This window comes from Plecotus auritus (genome assembly GCF_963455305.1).
Source record: "Plecotus auritus genome assembly, chromosome: 6".
NCBI lineage: Eukaryota > Metazoa > Chordata > Mammalia > Chiroptera > Vespertilionidae > Plecotus > Plecotus auritus.
Window position 1 is genome coordinate 33,889,358 of NC_137773.1, and position 21,389 is coordinate 33,910,746.

Consider the following 21,389-nt stretch of genomic DNA (forward strand, 5'->3'; position numbering starts at 1 on the left):
CCTGTCACTACTTGAGGCAATTAAGCAGAGACAGGGTTGAGTCATATGAGTGTTTATTCCAATACTGCTGGCAATATGGGAGAGCAGCAGGTCATTCACAAAAATCTGCTCTCCACTCCACTATAAGCCAGCTGCTTATATTGGGTAGAAGGACAAAGATTACATGGGAAAGTAGGCAAAAGGGTATGCCAAATGGGCAGTTAACAGGTAATGCAGGCTGGAGATTTGCAAAGGCCTGCAGGTATGCAAAGGCTGGGGGTCTTCAAAGGGCTAGTGATATGAAAGGGCTGGGGGTCTTCAAAGGGCTGGTGATATGCAAAGGGGTGCATTTTCAGGTGAGCTCCCACATGCAACTCCCAGCCAGGTTAGAATGTGCCTTCTTTAATCAGAACAAAACAATCACAGTTAACAGAGCATGATTAATATTTCTTACAATTATAGCTGGTCCCCAATATTCTATTTCTGCCCCTATCAGTACTATAATTGTTGTACAAGTTGGAAGCTGTGTTCTATATTTCAAGGAAGCATTATCTAATAATCAGATTTTGTGATCAGAGAATTACCTGAAACTACTGCTCTTCCTGGCAAGATGTCAGTGTCAGGTTGGACTTGGCAAAAGGGCTGAGATCCTAAGGTCCTCCAATGAAGTGATTTTTGGCCAGTCTGTATTTTTCAAGGTTGTAATCAGGCTTAATTGGCCTCCACATTAACCTGGTTCCTTGGCAGAGTGGTGACCAGGCAGCCAGCAGAGCCATTGCTGAATCAGCTGCTGCTGCTATGGTCTGCTTGTAGGAGAGAAAGCCCAGGCTTCACCTTTACAATGATGATTCACACCTTGCAGGGAGATGAAGTTGTCCAGGAAACTGTCTTTGAGCCCTTACTCTTGTGTATTCCTGATTTTTATCTTCACTAGGCAGAAACATAGAGAATTGAGAGTTCTAACAAATTCTTAAAACATGAGGTCTCCTGGCCTCTGTGGGCTTGGAAAAATCACTGTGGTGCCTCCTGCTTTGGTATGTCTGCCTAATTTTAAATCTACCTTGAGGAAACAGGATAATAGTTCGAAACATTGTCCTTGAAGTCAGACTGGTCTGGATCCAAGTCCAGACCCTGTCATAATTACCTTTGTGATTATAGGCAAGTTACTAAATGTATCTATGCCTCATGCTTCCGTATTTAAAATAGGGAAATAATAATACTCATCTCAATAAATGATGTGAGGGTTAACCGATATAGTGACTATTAAGCATGGAGCTTAACACAGAACACATACTCAATAAACATTAGCTGTTTGTTCTTTGTAATGATAATAATTATTATGGTATAGATATTTTCAGGATTGATGTCAGTTGCATTAGTAACTGCATACATAGAAAGTAAATAAGCTTCATCGAATACAAAAGGTACTCCTCAAACCCTACTTTAACCTCACATTTCAATCTTCTCCACAAGAGGACAAGAGCCTGGTTTAGTTTTCATCACCTCTCCCTGTTTTCCCTCTAGTAAAGATGTGAAGACAGTTAAGTGTTCAGCAAACCCTGAGTAACAATGGATTTGTTATACTTAGAAATTATTCTGGGATAATGAGTCAAAGAGAAAATCATGAAGCAAATATTAGAGGCTTTAGAAGAGCAAGCAATTTATCACTCAGCATATGTTTCTGAGCACCTATTATGGGCAAATCATAAGGCTGCATACTCTTGGGGATGCAAAGACAGTTGGTTCCCTCAAGGAGCTTAAAAATAACAGAAAAAGAAAAAAGAGATCAGAAGTAAACACAGTAGTATAGCTATTCACAACTTGACCATGAACCATGACTGCCAAGTGAGTGGACCACAGAATAGGACCTAAAGGAGTCTAACATCTCTCAGGGGGCTGAGGGACTTGGTAGGACTTGAAGGTAGAAAAAAAAAGTTGGGTCTCAAAGACTGATTAGAATTAAACCAGAGAGAAGCAGGATGGATTGTCCTTGAATACACGGGGTGGAATGTGGGGTGGGGGATACATATGCCATGTTTGGGAACAACATGTTGGGCAGCATGGGAGGAGGGGAAGGCTCAGAAATGTGAGTAGTTGAAGATAATCCAAGATCTGCTAGAAGCTGTGTCCACTTCTCCGTTGGTTTCAGGCTAGGGCAGAGCCCTAAGTGGGGTAGAGAGAGTCACTGCTCAGGTATGGGGAATGACATTTGAAAGAGCAGAAGCAGCCATCTGGAGCCAGCTAGAAGCTCACTCTGAGCCCTAATATTAGGCAGGCATCCAAAGCACGTGGGACTCTGGCCATGACAACATGGCTAGACTGTAAAATGAGTCACCTCGTTAGCACCCTCTGGGCTCAGTATTATGGGAGGCTCCTGATGAACCTGGAAAACCACACACTTAGCATTCGCCTCCAGGAGGGCCAACCAAGGCCACCTGCCACTCTGTCTGCCCTCAGGAAATGGCTCACCCACAACTTTAGAAGTCCAGCACTATTTGTTTAGATCCCTGCACCCAAAAGACTGAAGCACAGGTGGTTCACAAAATCCTTCTTTCTCTGGCAAGGGAGAAGCTGCTGAGTCCTCAAAGCAACCTACCAATTTGAGACATTTGTGTGAATAACCCTCTGGAAAGTTGGAGGTTTGCTTAATTTGAGGTGGGAGAGAGTTTTTCATGTCCTGCTGTCCCTGAGAAGCAGGAACAGAGAATTGTCTTTGAGAACAGAGCAAGCTACTCAACTCAGAAGTGCTATCAAATCACCACGGGAGTGAAGAGCCTTCTACAGTGCCCATCTCCTCTTGCTGCCCAGTAGATTTCCAGAATGGTGCAGTGAGCAGCTTCCCAGCAGGACCTCCAGCTGTGGAAAGAACTAAGAAGCATGCCAGGGTTTGTCCTGCTTTTGGGTGCACAAATGGAAGAGGAGGTAGGGAAGGCTGTAATCAAGCGAGACATCTGTAAAAGGATTCAAATGCAATCTTCTGGCAATGAAGAGTGTCTTTCAGAGGTGATCAGAAATGGAGAATTTTTAAGGTGGTGCTGGGAATAGGTGAGGAGAGGGAGGCCGAGGCAATGTTTATGAAACAAGGAACCAAAAATCCCCTTGAACTAAGTCCAACCCCTGCCCTCGTCCTTGGCTTGGTTCTTGAGCAACCCCTTCAGATGATGGTACGAATTTTTTCCTGATAAGAGCCTTAAACTCCTAGTTCAATTGACTTTGGGGATGAAGTTGTTATTGTTTTCAAATCTAGCACTCCAATAGTGAAAATAAATTTAGTGGCAACATGAACTCAGTCATTTACATATCCATCATATCCCCAAGAAAGCAAGCAAACTTTGAGCTTCTTGTACCCATGTGCCTCTTCCAGATATGGGGACATGGCCAGAGTGCTGCACACAATGAGATCATGAGTGAGGAAAGTCACTCTGGTCCTATAGATGGCCCCAGGTTTGCAGTCTGAACACAGAAAATTTCCAGCTGCACCACTTATTCAAACAGTACTTCCTGAGAACTACAGGAGCCCTCCAGGAGTTTTCTCTCTGGTAGAGGATCATTCAGACATAAAACTTTGATAAAAGGTAGACACTAAGAATTGCATGAGAGGAGAGAAGGAGAGATTCTCACCTGAGTGGTAGGATAAGCTTTCATGGGAGAGATGGTTATTGAGCTAGACAAAACTTGGATAAATGGAGATGAGAAAGAAAGCATTAACAGGTAGCAAGAGATGCCCTGAGCAGAGGCTCAGAGATGATCAAGCTTGCAGCAGGCTCTGAGAAGAGCTTTACTAGATTTTGGCCAGAGACCAGATATGGGAAGGAAAAGATCAGGAATAAAGCTGGAGCAGAGCTGGAAATCAGGTTTTAAACTCTATCACGTTAGCTCTGTTCTCTTCTTGTTTTATCTTCCTTCATTCCCTTTCACTTGCTTCCTTTCTCCTCAACTAAAATCCCCTCCTCCAACTATGCCTCAATCCTTCCATGCATCCAAGCAGTGCAAATGGCGTGGACATGGGATTTACACATAACTTGTAATGCCTTGAAGAGGGAAAGTAGAGATAACTGTCCTCCCCAGCAGGACACAGCCCAGTCACAGGATTGGGCTGGAAAACCATATGAGTATCTGAAACTGCAGGGTCAAAGAGATGCTCTCCTGCTTGGCAGACAGAATGAGATAGTTATATGACCTGGAAAAGATGCAGGAAACCTGAGTTGAGAGAAGCAATACAAGGAAGTGATGAAAATGTCTGATCTAGAGACAGATCTGAAAAGTCACAGACCATCAGCTTATAATGGGCGTAATTATTCTCACCTCATTGTTTAAGGCGGATTAAATGAGAAAATGTTAATAATGTGCTCAGCACAAGGCCTGATCCATATGAGTGCTAAATAAGTGTTTGCTTTTTACTGTTTTATTTATGACAAAGAAATAAGACCAGGAAGGGCTAAAGTCAAAGCCAACAAAATGAGGATAATTCCAGAGGGAGCATACTGGAATGGAAAGCACCACTGAGCTCGATCTTATGAGATACTCCAAGCAGGAAATCCAGATTGACCGTCCACACTAAGAAAAGCCACTTGATGATTGGTACAATGGCAGTCTCCCTTTGCCTATGTAAACAGTTTCGGGAGTGGGGAGAATTTCTATAAGCAAATGCTGATGATGAGCTAATGAAAATAAGTGGAAAATCTTAACCACAGTCCCATCAGACCTCAGTGGGGCCTTTGATAGTTTATCTGTATAAAAGAAAGTTATTTTCTCTATAAGCATTGGATTTCATAAAACTTTCTCAGGTAAGTTATTTTTCAGCTTAGCAAATCATTCATTGCCACATATTTGAGGCCCAGTGTCAGAAAGAAAATAATTTGTGCTTAAGGGATATGGAAATCACACAGCCTCAAAGCCTCTGAGCTCAAATGTAGTCCTCTTCCCCTTTTAAGGTGGAGGGGGGAGGAACATCACAGGGGGAAGAGGAGTGCCTTCTGCAGGTTCAGTAACCTACACCGCTTCTCATTGACAGAGGGTTCCATAATCAGGGTGCAGCTGATTGGACCTGATGGTACTCTGGCAGCACTAGCAGAGATGAGCCCATTTTGAGCTAATTGCCTGGAAAAATCCATCAGTGGAGGATGAAGAAGGAAGGACTGGATAGAGTGGCCTAACCCACCTGGTTGCCCTACATGGACCTTTCAAAAGGCACTAACACTTCAAGAAATTGTCTGTTAAAACAACATGGAGGTCAGACAAAGAGTAGTGCTGTAGGGAGTGGAAAGGGAAAAAAAAAAAGAGGAAGAGCGAGAGAAATAAAATGGGAAAGGAACTGAAAGTCATGGGCTCATTTTTATTCATCAAATATGAATATAGTGCTTACTTTTTGCAGGTATTGTTCTAAACACTTGACAAATACTCAGTTAACTATCATTACTGGCCTCATTTTACAGAAGAGGGAAGCTAAGCATAGAAGAATCAATGACCAAAGATCACATAGTCAGCATGTGGCAGGGCCAGGACTTGAACCAGGCAGCCTTGCACCAGTCCATGCACTTAACCATGCCCTTATCAGGAAAGTCTTAGACCCTGTTATAATGTGAGTATCTGGCCCAAGGGTGTTAACATCCCATGAAACAGCCCTAAAAATACTCAGTTGTTAGTGAATGGTTATAGCTCTTCAACTATCCTTAAAATGTCAGATATTTCCTTGTGAATTAATATAAAGTGGAGAAGAAAGTTAAGGAAATGGTTTTCCCTTGGCCATCAATAAATTAAAAGCAAAGTAACAGCCAACATTTGGCCAATATATCCAAGAGTTCCCCTATGCCAGCATTATACTCTCACTATGTCACTAGGATCTGGGAGGAACAAGAAATTCAGGTGAGATGTTATCAGAAAATTAGTTTTGGGTAGAAATGTTGTTATATTAACCATAAAAGCTGGTCAAGGAGAGAAACCAAGATGGCGGCATAGGTAAGCACCTAAACTGCTGCCTCGCATAACAATTTCAAAACTACAACTAAAAGACAGAACGGACATCATCCAGAACCACAGGAAAGCTGGCTGAGTGGAAATTCTACAACTAGAAGGAAAGAGAAAAGCACACGAAGAATCAGAGAAGCAGCAAAGGGCTGAGATATGGAGACACGCGCAGAGAGGAAGGACGGCTGAGTACCTGGCTGACTTTCTCTGGCGGGAGGGGGCAGGAAGCCCCCGACTGCACTGAACCCCAGTTCCAACTGCACTGAACCCCAGTTCCGACTGCACTGAACCCCAGTTCCGGGCGAAACCCCATGGACTCAAGCTCATACAGGGGGAGTCTGGACTGTCAGGTAGAGAGAAAGGCACAGGGAGACTTGGAGACTCATGAGAGCCATGGCGGGCAGGGGTCTGGAGGCGCGCGCGAGTGCTCACAGAGAAGACTGAATGCGGAGGATGCCGCAGGCTTTCCCTAGCGGAAGGGAGATGGAAGCTCCTGACCGCACTGAATCCTAGTTCCGACTGCACTGAACCCCAGTTCCAGGCGAGCCCCTGGGGACCCACACTCTTACAGGGGGAATCTGGACTATCAGGCGGAAACTCAGGGGAGCCATGGAAGGCAGAGGTCTGGAGACGCGCGCGCGCAAGGGCAGGGCTGACGAGAAGCCAAGACTGTCTGCTCCTCCCTGAGACTCCACCCCATCCAAGCTGAGCACAGAGGCTTTTGCAATTTTGCAAATCAGATCCTATAAGGCTGTCTCCAGCACCGAACTTCTCCCAGCGTAGACACAGCTGATCCTCACAGCCAAGTGGCCTGGAGGTCAATTCCTCCCAGTGATACCAAGAACAATCAAGACTTAACTACAACAAGGCTGTGCACACAGTCCACAAAGGGGTGAACCAAGAGTGTCCACCTCAGGTTAACTGAGAAGGCCGACCCACTGGGCCATATAGGAAACCTAGCACAAAGCTACCCTACCAACTCAGGGAAGCAACGAAAATGTGGAGACAAAGAAACAGATCACAAATGACAGAAATGGAGGAAAACAAACGACTGGATATAGAATTCAAAACCACGGTTATAAGGCTTTTCAAGAATATCCTAGAAAAGGCCGATAAATTTAGTGAGACGCTCAAAGATATGAAAAAGGACCAACTAGAAATTAAACATACACTGACTGAAATAAAAAATATTATACAGAGACCCAATAGCAGACTAGAGGAATGCAAGAATCAAGTCAAAGATCTGAAATACAAAGAAGCAAAAAACACTCAACCAGAAAAGCAAAAAGAAAAAAGAATCCAAAAAGTTGAAGATAGTGTAAGAAGCCTCTGGGACAACTTCAAGCGTACCAACATCAGAATTATGGGGGTGCCAGAAGAAGAGAGAGAGCAAGATACTGAAAACCTATTTGAAGAAATAATGACCAAAAACTTCCCCCACCTGGTGAAAGAAATAGACTTACAAGTCCAGGAAGTGCAGAGAACCCCAAACAAAAGGAATCCAAAGAGGACCACACCACATTATAATTAAAATGCCAAGGGCAAAAGACAAAGAGAGAATATTAAAAGCAGCAAGAGAAAAACAGTTAATTACCTACAAGGGAGCACCCATATGATTGTCAGCTGATTTCTCAACAGAAACTATGCAGGCCAGATGGGAGTGGCAAGAAATTTTCAATGTGATGAATAGCAAGAACCTACAACCAAGATTACTCTACCCAGCAAAGTTATCATTCAGAATGGAAGGTCAGATAAAGAGCTTCACAGATAAGAAAAAGCTAAAGGAGTTCATCACCCCCAAACCAGTATTATATGAAATGCTGAAAGGTATTCTTTAAGAAGAGGAAGAAGAAAAAAGTAAAGATAAAAATTATGAACAACAAATACATATCCATCAACAAGTGAACCTAAAAATCAAGTGAATTAAAAATCTGAGGAACAGAATAAACTGGTGAATATAATAGAATCAGGGGCATAGAAAGGAAGTGGACTGATAATTCTCAGGGGGAAAGGGGTATGGGGGTGCAGGAAGAGACTAGACAAAAATCATACACCTATGGATGAGGACAGTGGGGGGGAGGTAAGGGCAGAGGGTGGGGTGGGAACCGGGTGGAGGGGAGCTATGGGGGGGGGGGGAAGGAGAAACAATTATAATAATCTGAACAATAAAGATTTATTAAAATTAAAAAAAAAAAAGCTGGTCAAATGTGCCACCAGAATAACTAGCTTGGGAGGATTCAAGAACCAGCAGCCACATACATCCTGGTCCCTCTGACTCTCAGATCATTTCCCAGTCTAGCTCATCCCACCAGTCTCCTTTCCCATTATTGGGGCTTCTGTCTCAGAGATCTCTGCTCTCTCTCTCTCTTTGCAGTTTAACTTCTCTTAGCTCTCCCCCTGCTCCCTGCCCAGTTCTCTGGACAATCCATTACAATGGTGGATGTGTTTGATTTCTATTCTCTTGAGGCTGCTTAGCTCCATGTAAGCCCACCTTAGCAGATTCTCAGCTCCAGGCATTATACACTTCCTGCTATGAAGAATGAGAATCATGTCACTGGGAAAATGGAGGTGGTTACATCAGTTTTCCTTAGAATAACTTTCATAAAAGCATACCATGACCTCAATCCAGATGTTTTAGAGGTGGGAATAGCCTGGGAAAAGCTCTTGGTGTCACCCAGCCTTTGACTGTTGCATCCTTCTGTGAGCGAGATGCCAAAGAAAACAAGCCCAAGACAATAACAATTTTCTGAGTTCCCATTTTATTCTAGCTGTATGATTTTCTTCCATCTGTTCCTCTCTGACCCTGCTTTTGAAAATCATGCCCCTGCCCCAACCTGACCCCTAGGAGTTCTTCCTGCATTTGTTCTGTGGCTGAGTGCCCTTTTGGTTATGGTGTTCTTTGTATCATGATGGTATGTCTCATGTTACTCTCACCTTCCTTGGTTCAGTGGTGATATTTATCTGTGCTTCAAAAGCACAGTAGAAAAAATCCTTTGATACACATTGAACTCTATGTCATGAAGTTGTCTTTGAAGGCCTGCCACAAATACAGAAAAGTACCCATATAAAATTAAATAATTTGGGCTTCAGCTATCTATCTGCTACTGTCAGCTTTCTGGGAGCAGTAGAGTATAAAGTCTGTAAACAAATAAATAGTATATTTGGAGCTAGGTTGTTTTATTATGGAGGGAAAAATTTAGCTGTGGAAATTAACAAAGATCGCATCAGAGGAGGACAGAGTCCTTAGAGAACCCACTTGTTTTAGTAGGGACCACCATCTTCCTCCAAGGCAGACAAGAGCAAATGGGAATGGTTTCCACTGTGTCCTCCCCTCCAGCTCTTCTGCCCAATCAGTCATGCTGAGTTGTTTGCAGGAGGCAGCAGAAGCAGCAAGGATGGACTCTCCCAGACACAAAGAGGCCAATGGGGGGAATTAGGACTGGAGTCCTGCCAGAGCAGCTACAGTGCAGGGAGCCATTATACATCCACATGGTCTTCTGCTATTTCATGGGCATATGTCCCACTGTCTAATCAGACTGTCCGCTTCTCCAGAACAAGGCCATTGCAGCACCCAGAGAAGGCTGGCCATTGAAAACAAAACTGACTGCACCCCCACACTCGCCATCCCTCTGTGGCTCCTGTGTTGTGACCAGGCTCTCATAATTACCTAAACATTCATATGATTGTCTTGCTTGCTCCACTTTTCTGTGAGCCAGAAAGGACACAGGAAAGCATATCGTCTGCTGGCCTGGGGTTCCTACCTGGGTCAAGGAGAATCGTTGCTATGGGGTTACTATGTATAAAGCTACTCAAAAAAGCCTCGTTTGTAGCTGATGTTTGAATCACATTGAGTGGCCAGATTATTATGATCTCTGAATGCATAATAATCTGGCCACTCAGTGTATATCCTATATAATAAAAGGCTAATATGCAAATTGTCCCCTCGACTAGGAGTTCGACCAGCAGGCAGGCCGGCCAACTGCCCATGTCCCCTCCGCCTGGCCAGGCTGGCCAGACCCCACCCATGCACGAATTCATGCACCGGGCCTATATACACACTGAGTGGTCAGATTATTATGCGTTCAGAGATCATAACAATCTGGCCACTCAGTGTATAGTATTATTAAGGGACGCTGCAGAGCCAAATAAATCTTTGATAGTGACCTCACAGGTCACTTGGCTGCTGCCATGAGTTCCCAGAAACCAGACACAAGAATATGTTGCCATCTGCATTGAGAATTTTTTAAAATAACTTTATTTATATTGTTCTTATAATGAAAAGGGAATGTTTCCCAGGAATTATTGTACATGTACCCTTAAAACCCAAAGATACAAATGAGATGGAAACCGACATGTTTATACTGCAGGGTAATCAGATGGAAACTCAACCCCTTTGAAAAATGCCCGGTCTATCTACTCTAGTCCGTGGGTCCCAGCTCCTATCCTGAGTAGGGCTAAAGAGCAGGGCTACCAGAGTACATAATGGCTTTCTCCCATCACAGGAGAAAAATAAGCAAATGAGTATAATTTTCTCAAATGTAAACTGTGTTCTCACAAAATACTTAAATATTGCATATTACCAGTTTCCATGGGTCAGGACTCAGAATCAACTAACAATTGACCAAGTACACCAAATATATGTGTGGTTGCATGAAGAAACCAGTCAATTTGCTGGATCAAGCAGAAAAAGGGTGAATCTAGAAGTGTCTCATGGACCACGTGGGCAGAGTGGAGCTGGGCTCGAGAGGGTCAGACACTATCTGAGCCTCTTTCTTTACTTAATTCTTTTTTCCCCCTTTAAACTGGCATGTTTTGCTATTTAGTCCACACAGTGGAAAATGTCTGCCCAGATCTCCCAAGGTTACATGTTAACACCCCTGGAAATAAAGAGACTGCCTTCTCTTTCAATCATAGTTTCCAATACCCCGGTGAGAAAACCTGATGGGCCCAGTATAAGTCAAGGTTCTACCCCTAGTCCAGTGGTCGGCAAACTCGTTAGTCAACAGAGCCAAATATCAACAGTACAACGATTGAAATTTCTTTTGAGAGCCAAATTTTTTAAACTTAAACTTCTTCTAACACCACTTCTTCAAAATAGACTCACCCAGACCATGGTATTTTGTGGAAGAGCCACACTCAAGGGGCCAAAGAGCCGCATGTGGCCCGTGAGCCACAGTTTGCCAACCACTGCCCTAGTCCAATAAGCTCTATCCAGAGGGCTGAGATCAACAATACAAAATGGCCACAAGAGGTCAGCCATGTAACCTGGGCAATTCCAAGAGAGGGAGATGGTTTTAGAATCTACTGCATGGGGATACAATGTGTCAGTGCTCCAGCATACCACAAAGAGTCCACTAACCCAAGCCAAACACCACGGAAATCAGTGGGGAAATACTGAGGAGTATCAACAAGTCCTCCGGAAACGCTGCCAGTACTTTTTTTAAAAACTACATAGCAATAGAGAGGGGAAGCTTTCTATAATATTTCATTTAATTCTATAAGACATTATGACAGACTCTGTTTTACAGATGACAATACTGAGTTTCAGAGAGGTTAAGTAGCTAAACCAATGTCACGAGGCTAGTAAATGGTAAAACAAAACTGAAACCCATGTGGACTCCAAAACCCCATTCATGCTCCATCCATTCTTTCATGTTGACTCCCAGATGAACTCTGCCCAGAGATAAGTCTCCCTGGATTGGAGATAATCATTTACCTAGAAGCCGGCTGTCGTTTTCTTTGTCTGAGACTTCTCTGAGCCCTCAGTTTGCCAAGCACTGATGTAGCAGTCCTGTGAGGGCTCTGGCCACTGTACAAAGACCTCCAGCATCCCCACATTAGAAGGACCCAGCAGGTACCTGACCCAGATGCTCCTGCTCTAACACACAGGCAAACCCCCAGGTGGAACATTTCAGCCCCAAGCTACTCATAAGTCGTATACTGTTCAAGTGCTACTGATGTCATTTCCTGTTTGCATTTTGTTTTTTGTTTTTGTTTTGTTTTTACAGTTCGTTGCTCATCCTAACTGTCAGCAGCAATTGCTTACCATGTGGTATGAAAATCTCTCAGGCTTACGTCAACAGTCTATTGCTGTGAAATTCCTGGCTGTCTTTGGAGTCTCCCTAGGCCTCCCTTTTCTCGCCATAGCCTATTGGATTGCTCCGTGCAGCAAGGTACAGATTGCTTAAGGTGCATGTCTTCGCGGTTATTTCTTCTCTCTCTACTTAACAAGACTGAAGTCCACTTGGTTCAAATAAGCAGCTGATCATTTTTCACATTTAAAGAAAATAGATCTGAGATACCTAGCAAAAGTAGAAAACCACATTAGAGGGAATGTTAAGATCTGTTTTCTTTCAACCATCTTTTTTTTTAAGAGAGAGGAGTGATAAAATGGGAAATTTTAAACATGTGAGACAATCTGATCAATAACAGATCAGAGAGGGGGGGGGAAAGGCACTTTTCCTCTTCTAATTATGCAATATCCTCAACATGTACTCCAAACCCACAGTAATAATCTTACCTAATAATAGACAAACATGTAAATTGACCGTACCTCCGCTATGCCGCCAGCCAATCAGGAGTGATATGCAAATTAACCCAACAAAGATGGAGGTTAATTTGCATACACGGGTGCCGAGGGGGCGGATGTTTTGCCCCACCCCCAGTCTCTCAGGGCCTCTGGGCAGCATGGGAAGGTGGGGCTGGAGCTGAAAGAGGTGGCTCCCAGAGCGGAAAGAGGTGGCTCCAGGGTCTGAGCAGAAAGGGGCTGGGCTGGAGTGGAAAGGCAGTGCCGGCAGCCAGGGAAAGGAAGGCCCATTATAGCATGAATCTTCGTGCATCGGGCTTCTAGTTTACACTAATAAAAGAGAAATATGCAAATTGACTGTACCTCTGCAATGCCCACCAGCCAATTAGGAGTGGGTATGCAAATTAACCCAGCAAAGATGGCGAGTTAATTTGCATGCACAGGCTCCAAGTGGTGGGAAGCCTGCTATGAGGGGGAGGAGGGGTGGAGGGAGCTACAGGAGCTGCACTCAGGCGGGAGCGAGCACTGAAGACAGAAGGCAGCCAGAGGGAAGACCTGGGTCCTGGGACCTGAATCTTCGTGCAACGGGCCTCTAGTTATAATTATAATAAGAGGAATAGCCAACACTTATTGAATACTTTCCCTTTGCTACGTAAGCCCTTTTCATGGAATATTTCATTTCACTCCCTCAATTACATTAGGACGCGTACACTTAATGAAGTAGGTTCAGAAAAGAGAAATAACTAGTTAACTGAGAGTCAAATGCAGCTCCTGCGGGGGCACTGCAGATCCATGTCAACATCTTCCCAGTTTCCTTGATTGGGTCTAGCCCCCATGGACAGTTAATTAGGTCACAAAAAGGAAAAAGACAAAGGAAAGAGAAGAGCTTAAAAGGTATAAAACTGTGTTCTTTTCTCACAAGGAAGGAGAAGTATCTGGTGGCCAATGGTAACAAAAGCAGTGGAACCTGCAGATCCCAAGCTGCCACACACACAAGCTGCCATCCCTACAGCCCAGTCATTTGATCCACAGTCACAGAAAGCACCAGCAGCCACTCCAGCTTCAGACAAGAGTTAGCGCTTTTAAGACTGAACCATGCAAAAATTTTGCAAATAAATGTCGTGGGTTAAGATGGTCATTAAAGGTTCCAAAGCTGCATGTACCTAGTGATATATTTTAAAAAAGGACTTAAGCTTAAGTAATCAATGTTCAGTAAAAGAAATGTGACTACAGGGAGATTAGTTCCACAGCAAATATGATCAGCTAATGCAGTTAATAAAAGTGTCATCAGTGAATGGATCCTCTTGTCAACTCCACCAAGAGGGAACTCATGCCAGGATGGTGGGTCCAAGACTTAAGGGCTGCTGATAAGGCCACTTACGCAGGCAGGCATGGAACTGACTGCCTTAGATTAGGAGGGGTGTCATAGAGAAGGGTTAGGGCTCAAACTCCTTCCTCTGCAGAATGGCATTAAAAATAAAAATCCTACCATGGCTGGTTTGGCTCAGTGGATAGAGTGTTGGCCTATGGACTGAGAGGTCCCAGGTTCAATTCTGGTCAAGAGAACAAGCCTGGGTTTTGGGCTCGATCCCCAAAGTGGGGCATGCAGGAGGCAATTGATCAATGTTCTCATCATTGAAGTTTCTATCTCTCTCTCTCCCTCTCCCTTCCTCTCTGAAATCAATAAAAATACATTTAAAATAATAATAAAATAAATAAATAAATAAAAGTCCTCATACCGAGTATCACCATTGAGGATTTTATTCCTATGTCAGTCTTCCATGACATGGATTTCTAAATCTGAATTTCCCAAATCATATATATGTAGGCAAAGGCAATTTTTTTCTGTCCTTCATTATGAGCTGAAAAAAGTACAGTGAGTGAAAAAAATGAGAAAGATTTAAAGCTGGATTAGAGCTCGTCATTGATTTTAGGCACAGGTTTCCATACTGGAATTATCTAGTCTGTTCTACAAGTTATTATTGCCTTTGCCCAGAGCCTAAATGGATGGGGATGCTTGCCTCCACACTCTCTGAGCCCCAAACTAATTCTAGGACTTTCAATCATTAAAATAACAACCACTTTGTGGAGAAAACACTGCAAACATCACTTTTACTGTAAAACTAAATGTGACCACTTCCAGGAAACTAGGACTAGTCAACATTATCAAATTGGTTTGCTTCTGCCTGCCCGAGGAAATATTCACAAAGAAATTATACGCCAATGGCTAACTTTCTAGTAGGACTGAGGAGAACCTTAGTCAAAATCATGCTGGATGTGGGGATTTTGGACTTTCTTGTAGCTCAGTAACTCTAAGAGACTGATGCTCCATGGAACATAGGGGTCCAAGGTATAGCAGTCTTCTGAAACATTATAAAAGAAACTAGAGGCCCGGTGCACGAAATTCGTGCATGGGGGTGTGTGTCCCTCAGCCCAACCTGCACCCTCTCCAATCTGGGACCCCGTTTAAATGGGCAGTTGGACATCCCTATCACAATCCAGGACTGCTGGCTCCCAACTGCTCGCCTGCCTTCCTTCCTGATTGTCCCTAACTGCTTCTGCCTGCCAGCCTGATCACCCCCTAACCACTCCCCTGCCAGCCTGATTGGTGCTTAACTGCTCCCCCTGCCAGCCTGTTTGCCCCTAACTGCCCTCTCCTGCAGGCCTGGTCACCCCTAACTGCCCTCCCCTGCAGGCCTGGTCCCCCCCCAACTGCTCTCCCCTGCAGGCCTGGTCACCCCTAACTGCCCTCCCCTGCAGGCCTGGTCCCCCCCCCCCCAACTGCCTTTCTCTGCAGGCCTGGTCACCCCCCAACTTCCCTCCTCTGCCGGCATCATCACCCCTAACTGCCCTCCCCTGCAGGCTTGATCGCCCCCAACTGCCCTCCCTTGCAGGCCTGGTCCCTCCCAACTCCCCTCCCTTGCTGGCCATCTTGTGGTGGCCATCTTGTGTCCACATGGGGGCAGGATCTTTGACCACATGGGGGCAGCCATCTTGTGTGTTGGAATGATGGTCAATCTGCATATTACTCTTTTATTAGATAGGATAGAGGCCTGGTGCACAGGTGGGGGCCAGCTGGTTTGCCCTGAAGAGTGTCCTGGATCAGGGTGGGGGTTCCCTTGGGGCGTGGGGCGGCCTGGGCGAGGGGCCTGTGGTGGTTTGCAGGCTGGCCACGCCCCCCGGTGACCCAAGCAGAGGTCCTGGTATCTGGGGTTTATTTATCTTCTACAATTGAAACTTTGTAGCCTGGAGCGGAGCCAAGCCTTCTGCTTGCTCTGAGGTGGCAGCCATTTCTGTTGGGATTTATGTATCTTCTATAATTGAAACTTTGTAACCTTAAGCGGAGGCCTGGGCCGGCCAGGGCTGCAGAAGCTTGGCTTCCTCCATCACCGCGGGCAACCCTAGCCTCCTGCTCTTTCCAGCTCCGTGGCTGCTGCCATTTCTGTTTGGATTTATGTATCTTCTATCATTGAAACTTTGTAGCCTTGAGTGGAGGCCTAGGCCGGCAAGGGCAGGCAGAAAGCTTGGCTTCCTCCATTGCAGGGGAAACCCAAGCCTCCCTCCTGCTCTCTGTGGCCGTAGCCATCTTGGTTGGGTTTATTTGCATAGTTGCTCCTGATTGGCTGGTGGGCTTGGCTTGTGAGTGTAGTGGAGGTACAGTCAATTTGCATATTACTCTTTTATTAGATAGGATGGTTGCCAGAAAGTTTGGCCCCATGGTTGGGGCTTCTTCTCTGTTGTGATGCATGTCTGATTGACATTTGGTACTCCTGGAACTTCCACTCAAGATAAAGAAACTGGTCATTAAGCCATTATAGTGTCTGTGCACCTTCTGGGCTCCAAGTCAGAGCTCAGTGCAGTGGAGGGTGTGTCCACAGCTGAGTGACAAGTCCTAGCCTATGGCATGAGATCATTTTTGATAGCAATCTTACTCCAAGGGAAGAGTCCCTCAGTAAGCAGCTTTTTAAACTTGCTCCAATGCAGCCAAAGGAGAGATAAAATAGTCACTATATGTTTAGTCTTTCCTTTCACATTTAGAAAGATCTGTTCAAGTTTGGAGAGATCATATCACTGGGGATTACAAAGGTGAAGAAACCAGCTCTCTTTAAAGGTTCCTGATGCCCGAATACAATGTCCTCCCAAGAGGAGTGGCACAGTGGATAACTGTTCATATCCCATTATCCCTCCTCCCACGAGGTCACTGCCTTTGTATCTGTCTAATAATTCTATGAAAAAGCCAGTGTCTTTCCAGCAAGTTCCTGTTTTAATAACCTATTACACCTCCCTCAAAGAAATTACATATTCATAAAATCTCACTGCTAAACCTCATCAACCAGCTACTGTCTATCAATGTCTAATAAATATTGAGATTTCTGCTTCCAACTTAATGGCGTATTTACTTCCTAATAGTTGCTGTCATTATCTAGAGACACCAAATTACTTGATTGGCCTGCCAAAATCACCTCATCATTTATTTCCGATTGAATTCCCAAGGCTGTCAATTCTACTTTTACATAAGTTTCTGAGGGTCTCTAAGACAGACAGTTAAATAAGATAATAAGATTAAGGGTGTCAACAGGAGTTCAGCTTACTGATCTGGTGGTTGAAGAGGATGTCTAAGTCACCAATGTGTACATATGGTGATAACTACAGGTCTGGAGCACTGGAGAGGTTTGTCAGGGTCAATAAACAGATCAGTGATTTTTTTAAATCATTTCTCATTATAAAACCAACATAGGTGAGTTCAGGCAGCCCCTGAGGGGCCAGTGGATTCTTATTCACAAGAATGCTCTCAAGTAGATCTTTTCCTAGAGAGCTCTCAACAAGGGCCCCAATGCCAAAGGACTTTGATAACTGATTAGGCTACTTTACATCCTTTGCTATTCCCTTCTGATTCATATTTTAGGTTCTTTGCCTGTTAAAATCTGACAACTGAAATAATAACAGCCATCTTCAAGGGCTCAGTGCCTCTATGGCAGGTATACTGGGACAGAAGTCAGCATCATGAGAGTGTTGAAGAACTACATAAGTCCTAATTATAAAAGTACAAGAGGGGAAGCTGACTTCCTTCGTTACCTGTTACCCTTCACTGTTCCGTTGTCTTTATAAATTAGTCCCAGGACTCAGGCAGGGAGAAGTGTAAACAACTGTAGACTCCCACATGATGTCTTTGCAGAGTGTGATCTATCAATGCTTACTGCCACGTTAGTCTTGCTTGCAGAAAGATGAAAGTGTTAGTTGTTGCCCCCAATCCTCAGCCCTATCCCAAACAAAAACATCTAGTGGTGGTGTGTGGGGGTTGGGAGGGGGGGAGATGGGAAGAGATTAACCAAATAACTTATATGCATATATGCACTGACCATGAACACAGACAATAGAGTGATGAAGGCCTGAGGTGGGGTGGAAACCGGGTGTTGGGGTCAAGGGTGAGGAAAAGGGAGGACATCTATAATATTTTCAACAATAATTTTTTTTTAAATCTAGTCAGGAAGGCATGGGTGATTCTATAGCTTTTGAGGATCCCTGCTTTGCCAAAGCTAAAATAGTTTGAAACATGTGGTCCAGGGCCAACCAGGGGAGGACAGTACCTCCAAAGGCCTCTGTGTCTCCCTCATTTGTCTCTACCAAAGCTACACTGGGTTAAAAAAATCATAATGCAATTTTTGAAGCATTGCCACAGAGAGGAAATTTGTGCCAGGAAATAAGAGTTTTGCTCCTTTGTTACAAAAGCTTCTGTCCTCAAATCCAAAAGGAGAGTCCATCACCATTACCCTGTGGGATAGGATTTAAGAGTGCCAGAAGATTGATCCCTTCCATACCCAGCCCAGTATGACACCTGCAACACTCTCTCCCCATCTATTCATCTATTTCCTGCCATAGTGTTCAGCCTGTCTCTTCTGTCTGGCAAACCAACAACTTTGAAGGGAAGGACCAACTCGTATAGCCTGTTTCATCTCCATCACCTCCAGTGCTCAGAAACATGTTGCACATAGATAGTGCCCCAAAAAGGCTTGTGACATAAATACATAAGGACTATTTAAGTCTCCTTTTGTGAATCCTAGCATATAAATTTCTCAAGAGTTAGTCAAGTTTAAGTTTCCCCTTAGGGCCGTGGTTGGCAAACTGCGGCTCGCGAGCCACATGCGGTTCTTTGGCCCCTTGAGTGTGGCTCTTCCACAAAATACCATGGCCTGGGCGAGTCTATTTTGAAGAAGTGGCGTTAGAAGAAGTTTAAGTTTTAAAAATTTGGCTCTCAAAAGAAATTTCAATCGTTGTACTGTTGATATTTGGCTCTGTTAACTAATGAGTTTGCCGACCACGGCCTTAGGGGAACTGCCTCAGGCCTTCCAGTGCCACGTACTGAGTGCTTCCTATGTGCCAGTAACTGTTGTGCTTTGCACATATTAAAATAATTCATTCCTTATGTCAACCTTGTGTATTAAGTACTATTTCATCCCCATTTTTACAGATGAAGAAACTGAGACACAAAGAGATTAAGTAACTTGCCAAAAACTATGGAGCTGTGATTTAAACCTAGGCTCTCTGGCTTCAGAAATCTGACCTTACTTATCCACTGCACACATGCCCACACACACACATGCACACATCCATACCAACCTTCCTCCCAACCCCACCCAGTTACATCAGCAGCATTACAACCTTCAATGCTGAATGCAAACATCTTAGCTGCTGACTAACTGACCTTATTTTATTGATTTCAGAGAGGAAAGGAGAGGGAGAGAAAGATTAAAAAAAAAATCAATGATGAGAGAGAATCACTGACTGGCTGCCTCCTGCATGCCCCACACTGGGAATTGAGCCAACAACCCAGGTATGACCTCCTGGTTCATAGGGCAATGCTCAGTCACTGAGCCATGCTGGCAGGGCTAATTAAAGGAGAGGAATAAAAACCTACTACTCCTTCCTTTTCTTTCTCTGGAAGCCCTACCTTTGAAATCACATTGTTACTCAGCACCTCTTCAGCCCCCAGGATAACAGGTGGATTCACATGGTAATGTAAGAGGACCCTGGTTATAAACTCCTAGGGAACATTCCCCATCCCAAAGACAGGAAGATTACTGAGCCCTAGGTTAGACATTTTGAATAACATTTTTGGAGGGAGCGTTCTAAAGAAACTGCCACTAATTTAACTGGGATCTCTCAAACATGTGAGAACCATTCCAGCCTTGAAGGTATTTTTTTAAATACTTGAGCTAAAGTATTTCTACATTCAGCTTTCCAACTTGTACACTGAGCCCTTACTTGAGGCCATTGGCACCTGGTGATGAGTGAGGGTGACACTTGGTGAAAGGGATTCTTGATGTCACAGACTGGGGAGATATGTGGAAACACTCTCTGTGTGCTTTACTGCAGTCCTGGCCTTTTCTATAGGCATATGGCCACCAGGCCCTGTTAGGTGCATACACTTGGGGTTAGGGTGAAGAGCCAGGTGCCATGGAACACAGAGATGAGCTTACCAGTAGAAGCAGGTGCCCAACCCTGAGGGCTCTTAAATGCAGTTCATTTGGAGGTAATTCAGGAGTGCTACTTAGTTATTCTCACATTCATACACTTCACAAAGTAAAATAATAGTGCCCAGAAAGTTTGGGGTGAGCCAGACTTAGCTATTACAAGCTTGGATTTCCTGGAAAGTTCTTAGCTGGTATGGTCCAAGTAATGACAGAGCTGCTGAGCTCATGTGTTAGACTAATGAGTTTTGCACTCCAGGGAGAGCAGGCCAAGGCCTCCATCTCCCAAAGCTTTGCCATGTCTATGCTGTTGCTTGACCCAGCTTTAATGATTCCCAGCTCAGAGCCATTGGCATATATTAGTTGACTTCTCCTTTCTTTTGGATCACCTGGGCCTTGTGAAAGAAGGAGGTTTTCCTAAATATAATTTGCTTCAAAAATTACCTTTGAGAGATAAATAAGAAATGTCACACAAAAAAAGAAAGAAAACTATTGAACTAATTTGATCTCATCTGACCTTTATCACAGTTTTACCAGTAAAAAGACACATTCAAACCCAAAAGATAATTAGGAAAGGAGCATCAATGCCTAACCTCACTTTTCTTCCTTACAGCCTAGATAAAGTGGGAACTGAGCACAAGATAACCTTCCAAATCATAGCAGGCCTTATCAGGGTTTTTTCTTATGGTTGGCTGTAGATATAGTAATTTTACAGATGCAACTTCCGTCAGAAAATAACAATCAAAGGAAGTAACAAAGACAACATTAAGTCCCTCAAACCAGCTCTCCCAGGGAATCTCAAGACTAGCTTAGGTGCAGCTGCATGCATATTCCTGCAATCAAGTAAGTCACCCAGTTGAGAAGATGGAAAGATATTCATCCCCACCTCCTCACCCAGGTAGTTACTAGAGATGCTACATAGAAACCACTGGTAGTCCAACTGGCATGGCTCAGTGGTTGAGCATCGACCTATGAACCAGGAGGTCACGGTTCAATTCCCTCTCAAGGCACATGCCCGGGTTGCAGGCTCTATCCCCGGTGTGGGGCATGCGAGAGGCAGCCAATCAATGATTCTCTCTCATCATTGATGTTTTTATCTCTCTCTTTCCTTCCTTTATGAAATCAATAAATATATATATATTTAATAATAATAATAATAATAAAACACTGTAAAGGATGGGGGAAACTTAGCCATCAATCCTTTTAGAGCTATATCTACCTCTATGTTTCAATCTTTTTTCTGATATTTCTGGGGCCTCGCTGGTACACACAGGAGCTGGTGTCCCTTATCCTCTCCTCAACCTTCCCTCTCCCCACAACCCACTCCCCACCCTGCAGTCATTCTCCATCTTCTCTTGCCTCTCACCACTACACCAACAAGGACATAGTGACAAGAAGCAATGTGTTGGCTATTTAATGATGTCTCCTGGATACACCTAGTGTCCCAG

At 44.2% G+C, this 21,389-nt stretch overlaps 1 protein-coding gene across 1 annotated transcript in view; it reads left to right on the forward strand.

Annotated features, from left to right (window-relative positions):
- TRPC7 (transient receptor potential cation channel subfamily C member 7) overlaps window positions 1–21,389 on the forward strand; it is a gene marked incomplete at its 5' end in the record, with an annotated part of 127,501 nt that overhangs the window by 58,093 nt on the left and 48,019 nt on the right. The window contains one exon of the mRNA XM_080675201.1: window positions 11,955–12,119. Within this exon, the coding sequence (XP_080531327.1) occupies window positions 11,955–12,119 (165 nt within the window). The remainder of the gene's footprint in view (window positions 1–11,954; window positions 12,120–21,389) is intronic.